Source organism: Tupaia chinensis, unplaced genomic scaffold, assembly GCF_000334495.1.
Source record: "Tupaia chinensis unplaced genomic scaffold, TupChi_1.0 Scaffold000382_1, whole genome shotgun sequence".
In the NCBI taxonomy this organism is placed as follows: domain Eukaryota; kingdom Metazoa; phylum Chordata; class Mammalia; order Scandentia; family Tupaiidae; genus Tupaia; species Tupaia belangeri.
Window position 1 is genome coordinate 919,221 of NW_006159884.1, and position 6,900 is coordinate 926,120.

Consider the following 6,900-nt stretch of genomic DNA (forward strand, 5'->3'; position numbering starts at 1 on the left):
TTTTGTTAGCCACTAGCCAGGTGTGGCTATTAAATTTAAATTTTAATTAATAAAAACAAAAAAATACTCCTGTAGTCATATTAGTCACATTTTAAGGGCTTGACTGTCATACATGACTAGTGACTAATATGCTGCATGGTGCAGGAGAAGAATATCTTTAAATAATTATTTATTTAACATTATTATTTTTTCATGTTTTAACCAAAGAGACAGAGTGAGGAAGAGGGAAAGTGAGAAAGCAAAACACCAGGTCTGGGACTTGAACCACAGTCAGCCATGTGGGATTTCAACACATTAATGACCATGCCACATGCCAGCCCTGATAGAGAACATTTTTTTAGAGTTTTTTTTGCTATTGAGCGTGTGCACTCGTCAGACAGACAGAGAGAGGCAGAGAGACAGAAAGCGAGAAATCACCTCCCAGGGGGGATGGCCACACCACAATTCCTTCTCCTCCATTCTCCTCTCAGGATCTTGGGCATGCACGCACATGCGCCTGGCCTGAGTTTAAGCCACCAGGTCTGGGACTCGAACCGCAGTCAGCTACATGGGAGTCCAGTGACATAGCCATTACACCAACTGCTGGTCCCAATATAGAACATTTTTAAAATCACAGAAATTTCTATTGGATAGCGCTTAATGGAGGAACGTGTCCAAGTGACCCACAATGAGCCCAGGACTAACTGACACTGCTGTGAGCTATGTCTTATTGCCGAGTCTTCAAGAATTTTCATGGAACATTTTCCAGTGACCTACATAGTAACAAAATCTGTTCAGAGACCCACGGATTCTTAAAGTGATGAAGTAAAAGGAGTCTCATGTTTTTCCCAACAAACATAATAATTACATTTCTTGAACTTTATTCCAAACTAATAGTTGTCATGGGGATGGGTACAGAAGTAATATGTCCTGACATCTCTACTCTCAGGAACAGGGTTTGACACTAATTCTATCACTCCAGGAATAAGTCTCTTTTGAAGTAGGGCCAATTCCAGATTCCTATCAGTCATCTCATGCTTTCTATGTTCACCACTTAAGACCATGAAGGGATCTAAATATAACAAATTTGTAATCCTAGAACCTATAAAAGAGAAGGGAAATTTCATAACCTCTACTAGCCCCATGGAAAGAGACTCCTGTCCCTTATTAAATTGTAATCCCTGGGGCAGGATCCACTGAGTAGACCTGATGGCTGTCCTCCTATGATCTCTTGTTGCCCTTTGTTTTTAGACAATCTCTAAGGAGCCGTAAGGTTTCTCCCCTGTAGCTGCTGTTCTCGCTTACGTTATCTCCAGGGCTCCTTGACCTTGAAATGGACTCGCCCATGAACTTTATTTCCCTTTTTACTTTGGATGGCATGTTCTGATTTCTACTGAAGTTCAATTCCTGCTTCCCCCCCCCCCTTATAATTTAAAGATTATTTCTTAGAGCAATTTTAGGTTCACAGCAAAACTGAGAGGAAAGTACAGAGTTCCCATATATCCTCTGGGAATATCTCTGGTCTCCTGCATTATCAACATCTCCCACAGAGTGGCATATTTATTACAACTGATGAACCTACATTGACATAACAGCATCACCCAAAGCCCAGGGTTTACATTAGGATTCACTCTTGGTGTTGCACATTTCGTGGGTTTGAACAAATGAGTAAAGACATGTATCCACCCACCATCATAGTATTATGTCACACAAAGTGGTATCGCTGCCCTAGAAATATTCTGTGTCTATCTTTTATGCTTATTAGTCTACTTTTTCAAGTTTTATTTTATTTTAAATGACAAATAATAATTGTATATATATGGGTTATGTTTCATGCTTATAAATTCAATCTTTTATACCTTACTCTTGGATGCTTTTAAGTCTGCCTACAACCCATGCCCAGATTCCAATGCTCTGGTCACCAAACAAAATCCTGTTTCATAAGAACCTATTAAATAAAAAAAGTGTTCACATTTAAACTGATTCATAGATTCTTTCATATCTTTCATCCATATTTGGAATCCTTAGCATATATTGCCTCTAGAATTAATGGGATAGCTTCTCTGACCCTCTACTTGGGCTGTGTTCTACAAAGTTAAACTTCGCTGCAAGTGAGGCTACCATCTACTGGCTCAGTTGGTCCTGCATTATTCCAAGATCCCAAAACCAACCCATACTCCATTTTGCCCCAACAGGGAGAAATAACCTGTAAGACTTCATGCTCATCTCAGCCCAAATTATAGTCATTAGGAAAGTCATAACTCATTTTTGGACAGAAAAATACGTCATGACTTCCCCAACAACCTAATGCAATAATTCCTTCCTCTTGTACAAATTCTATAGCTCTCTCAAAGACTATTTCAAGACTGTCTTTGTATGTGAAAATTCACTAACTGTCTGTAACTTGTAGATTTCCTGCTTATCTGGTCTTTTATAAAAGCTGCATTTAGTCCCACACATTTATTATGTATGCTAATATGTCTCCCCAGTTTCTTAGACAGGGTTTACATTAGGATTCACTCTTGGTGTTGCACATTTCGTGGGTTTGAACAAATGAGTAAAGACATGTATCCACCCACCATCATAGTATTATGTCACACAAAGTGGTATCGCTGCCCTAGAAATATTCTGTCTATCTTTTATGCTTATTAGTCTACTTTTTCAAGTTTTATTTTATTTTAAATGACAAATAATAATTGTATATATATGGGTTATGTTTCATGCTTATAAATTCAATCTTTTATACCTTACTCTTGGATGCTTTTAAGTCTGCCTACAACCCATGCCCAGATTCCAATGCTCTGGTCACCAAACAAAATCCTGTTTCATAAGAACCTATTAAATAAAAAAAGTGTTCACATTTAAACTGATTCATAGATTCTTTCATATCTTTCATCCATATTTGGAATCCTTAGCATATATTGCCTCTAGAATTAATGGGATAGCTTCTCTGACCCTCTACTTGGGCTGTGTTCTACAAAGTTAAACTTCGCTGCAAGTGAGGCTACCATCTACTGGCTCAGTTGGTCCTGCATTATTCCAAGATCCCAAAACCAACCCATACTCCATTTTGCCCCAACAGGGAGAAATAACCTGTAAGACTTCATGCTCATCTCAGCCCAAATTATAGTCATTAGGAAAGTCATAACTCATTTTTGGACAGAAAAATACGTCATGACTTCCCCAACAACCTAATGCAATAATTCCTTCCTCTTGTACAAATTCTATAGCTCTCTCAAAGACTATTTCAAGACTGTCTTTGTATGTGAAAATTCACTAACTGTCTGTAACTTGTAGATTTCCTGCTTATCTGGTCTTTTATAAAAGCTGCATTTAGTCCCACACATTTATTATGTATGCTAATATGTCTCCCCAGTTTCTTAGAAGGCAGATTCATTTATTCATTCATTCTCTTAAGTCATCCAACTTTTATAAAAATGTGCAAAAACGTCACTGTCCTAAAGGATAAATGTACAATACATAAATACATTTTTTTCCAAATCCTGAAGAGCCCATGATTTACAGAGCACAAAGACCAAAAATCCCAGTAAATTGAATAAGTGATTGAAAACTAAGAGAGAGAGAGAGCAAACTCTTAACTTTTTATAATTATAGACTCTAGATTATCAAGAAGTGGTGTTCATGGGCCGGCAGACGGCATGATGGTTATGTCACCGGATTCCCTCATGTCTGACCAAGATTCAAGTCTCAGACCAGTGGCTTGAAACTTGCTGGGCACATGTGCATGGGTGCCCAAGATCCCAGGAAGAGAATGGAGGAGAAGGAACTGTGGCATGGTCTCCTTCCGGGGTGGGGGGGGAGTTCTCACTTTCCCACTCACTGTCTCTCTCTCACATGCACACACCCTAATGCAAAAACCCCTTTAAAAATAAAAAAAAGAGGTCGTGTTTAAAGTTTTATTTTCAAAAAAGGACAAATTATGCCAGCAATAAGGACCAGCCAAGACTGAGGGACAAGGCTTAGAATGAATGAGGAGCAGATGACGACTGTGTAAAGAAGAATAGCTTTGTTGTATGAAAAGCAAAGTGAACCAAGGGGAAGACAGAGAATGTGTAGAAGTAAAATGCCCATGAAAAGAAGAAATTATCTTGATGTATAAATATAGACAAGCATGAAACATTTCATTTCATTCACTTTCTAAAGAGGCTTATAATTTAAAGATTATTTCTTAGAGCAATTTTAGGTTCACAGCAAAACTGAGAGGAAAGTACAGAGTTCCCATATATCCTCTGGGAATATCTCTGGTCTCCTGCATTATCAACATCTCCCACAGAGTGGCATATTTATTACAACTGATGAACCTACATTGACATAACAGCATCACCCAAAGCCCAGGGTTTACATTAGGATTCACTCTTGGTGTTGCACATTTCGTGGGTTTGAACAAATGAGTAAAGACATGTATCCACCCACCATCATAGTATTATGTCACACAAAGTGGTATCGCTGCCCTAGAAATATTCTGTGTCTATCTTTTATGCTTATTAGTCTACTTTTTCAAGTTTTATTTTATTTTAAATGACAAATAATAATTGTATATATATGGGTTATGTTTCATGCTTATAAATTCAATCTTTTATACCTTACTCTTGGATGCTTTTAAGTCTGCCTACAACCCATGCCCAGATTCCAATGCTCTGGTCACCAAACAAAATCCTGTTTCATAAGAACCTATTAAATAAAAAAAGTGTTCACATTTAAACTGATTCATAGATTCTTTCATATCTTTCATCCATATTTGGAATCCTTAGCATATATTGCCTCTAGAATTAATGGGATAGCTTCTCTGACCCTCTACTTGGGCTGTGTTCTACAAAGTTAAACTTCGCTGCAAGTGAGGCTACCATCTACTGGCTCAGTTGGTCCTGCATTATTCCAAGATCCCAAAACCAACCCATACTCCATTTTGCCCCAACAGGGAGAAATAACCTGTAAGACTTCATGCTCATCTCAGCCCAAATTATAGTCATTAGGAAAGTCATAACTCATTTTTGGACAGAAAAATACGTCATGACTTCCCCAACAACCTAATGCAATAATTCCTTCCTCTTGTACAAATTCTATAGCTCTCTCAAAGACTATTTCAAGACTGTCTTTGTATGTGAAAATTCACTAACTGTCTGTAACTTGTAGATTTCCTGCTTATCTGGTCTTTTATAAAAGCTGCATTTAGTCCCACACATTTATTATGTATGCTAATATGTCTCCCCAGTTTCTTAGAAGGCAGATTCATTTATTCATTCATTCTCTTAAGTCATCCAACTTTTATAAAAATGTGCAAAAACGTCACTGTCCTAAAGGATAAATGTACAATACATAAATACATTTTTTTCCAAATCCTGAAGAGCCCATGATTTACAGAGCACAAAGACCAAAAATCCCAGTAAATTGAATAAGTGATTGAAAACTAAGAGAGAGAGAGAGCAAACTCTTAACTTTTTATAATTATAGACTCTAGATTATCAAGAAGTGGTGTTCATGGGCCGGCAGACGGCATGATGGTTATGTCACCGGATTCCCTCATGTCTGACCAAGATTCAAGTCTCAGACCAGTGGCTTGAAACTTGCTGGGCACATGTGCATGGGTGCCCAAGATCCCAGGAAGAGAATGGAGGAGAAGGAACTGTGGCATGGTCTCCTTCCGGGGTGGGGGGGGAGTTCTCACTTTCCCACTCACTGTCTCTCTCTCACATGCACACACCCTAATGCAAAAACCCCTTTAAAAATAAAAAAAAGAGGTCGTGTTTAAAGTTTTATTTTCAAAAAAGGACAAATTATGCCAGCAATAAGGACCAGCCAAGACTGAGGGACAAGGCTTAGAATGAATGAGGAGCAGATGACGACTGTGTAAAGAAGAATAGCTTTGTTGTATGAAAAGCAAAGTGAACCAAGGGGAAGACAGAGAATGTGTAGAATGAAAATGCCCATGAAAAGAAGAAATTATCTTGATGTATAAATATAGACAAGCATGAAACATTTCATTTCATTCACTTTCTAAAGAGGGGTAAGTAACACAACAGTAGACAAAATTATATTATGTTCTATTTTTCTAGTCCTCATATTTTAGGTTTTCCCCATAGGACACTTGCTGAAGAGAGAAAAAAAGAGAGGAAAAGAGAGCGAAGGTGAGAAATCAGCCCCCCACCCGCGCCAAGAGGGACAGTCACACGGCAATCTCCTTCATGCCAGATCTCCTCAGCAGATCCGGAACTTGAACTGTGAAGTCAGTGCTCTGGGGTCCAGTTTCTTAACCACCATGTCATCTGCAGGCCCTAGTGTCCTTATTTTAGAGCATGTAAAGGAGCAGTCCATTTGGAAATCGGGAATTTTTTTGAATTGTTTTTTACCTTTTTGTAGATCAGTCCAATTAGAGCTGTTTTAATTTTTGCTGAGGTGAGCATGTTAAAACGCTGGTATTGCTGAAGGATCAGAGTTTGCAAAAAGACTACAGCAAAAAGTGCCACTGCATAACCATAGCCACTCCAGCCAGAATCTGAGCTGTGTTCACAGAAATTGATCATTTGCCTAAATGTCATAAAGATTGAGAAAGGGGAAAAATATTAAACAGCTGAAGTAGCTAAATCTTAATGAACTAAGTATTGTCAAAATGTTAAACACACAAAAACACACACAAGCATATCTATCCTTTTTCTCTGCTTGCTCGATTCAGCATCCTACCCCTTTTTCTTTTCTCATTTATTTTAACCCAAGCATTAGATGATAAAGTAAATAAAATCAACCACTATTTCCACAGGCTTGTGGGTGAGAAAATATTTTCTGTTTTTTTTTTTTTTTTTTTACTTTTTTTGCAGAGGTTTTCGCTATAGGGCGCGTGCGCTGGCCAGACAGACAGACAGACAGAGATATAGAGACAGAAAGCAAGAAATCACCCCCTGGGGC

The 6,900-nt window shown here is 38.2% G+C and overlaps 1 protein-coding gene across 1 annotated transcript in view; it reads right to left on the reverse strand.

Moving 5' to 3' along the window:
- Window positions 1-6,900, reverse strand: part of LOC102470862 (multidrug resistance-associated protein 1) — a 105,127-nt gene that overhangs the window by 77,566 nt on the left and 20,661 nt on the right. The window contains exon 5 of the mRNA XM_006153595.3: window positions 6,348-6,525. Within this exon, the coding sequence (XP_006153657.1) occupies window positions 6,348-6,525 (178 nt within the window). The remainder of the gene's footprint in view (window positions 1-6,347; window positions 6,526-6,900) is intronic.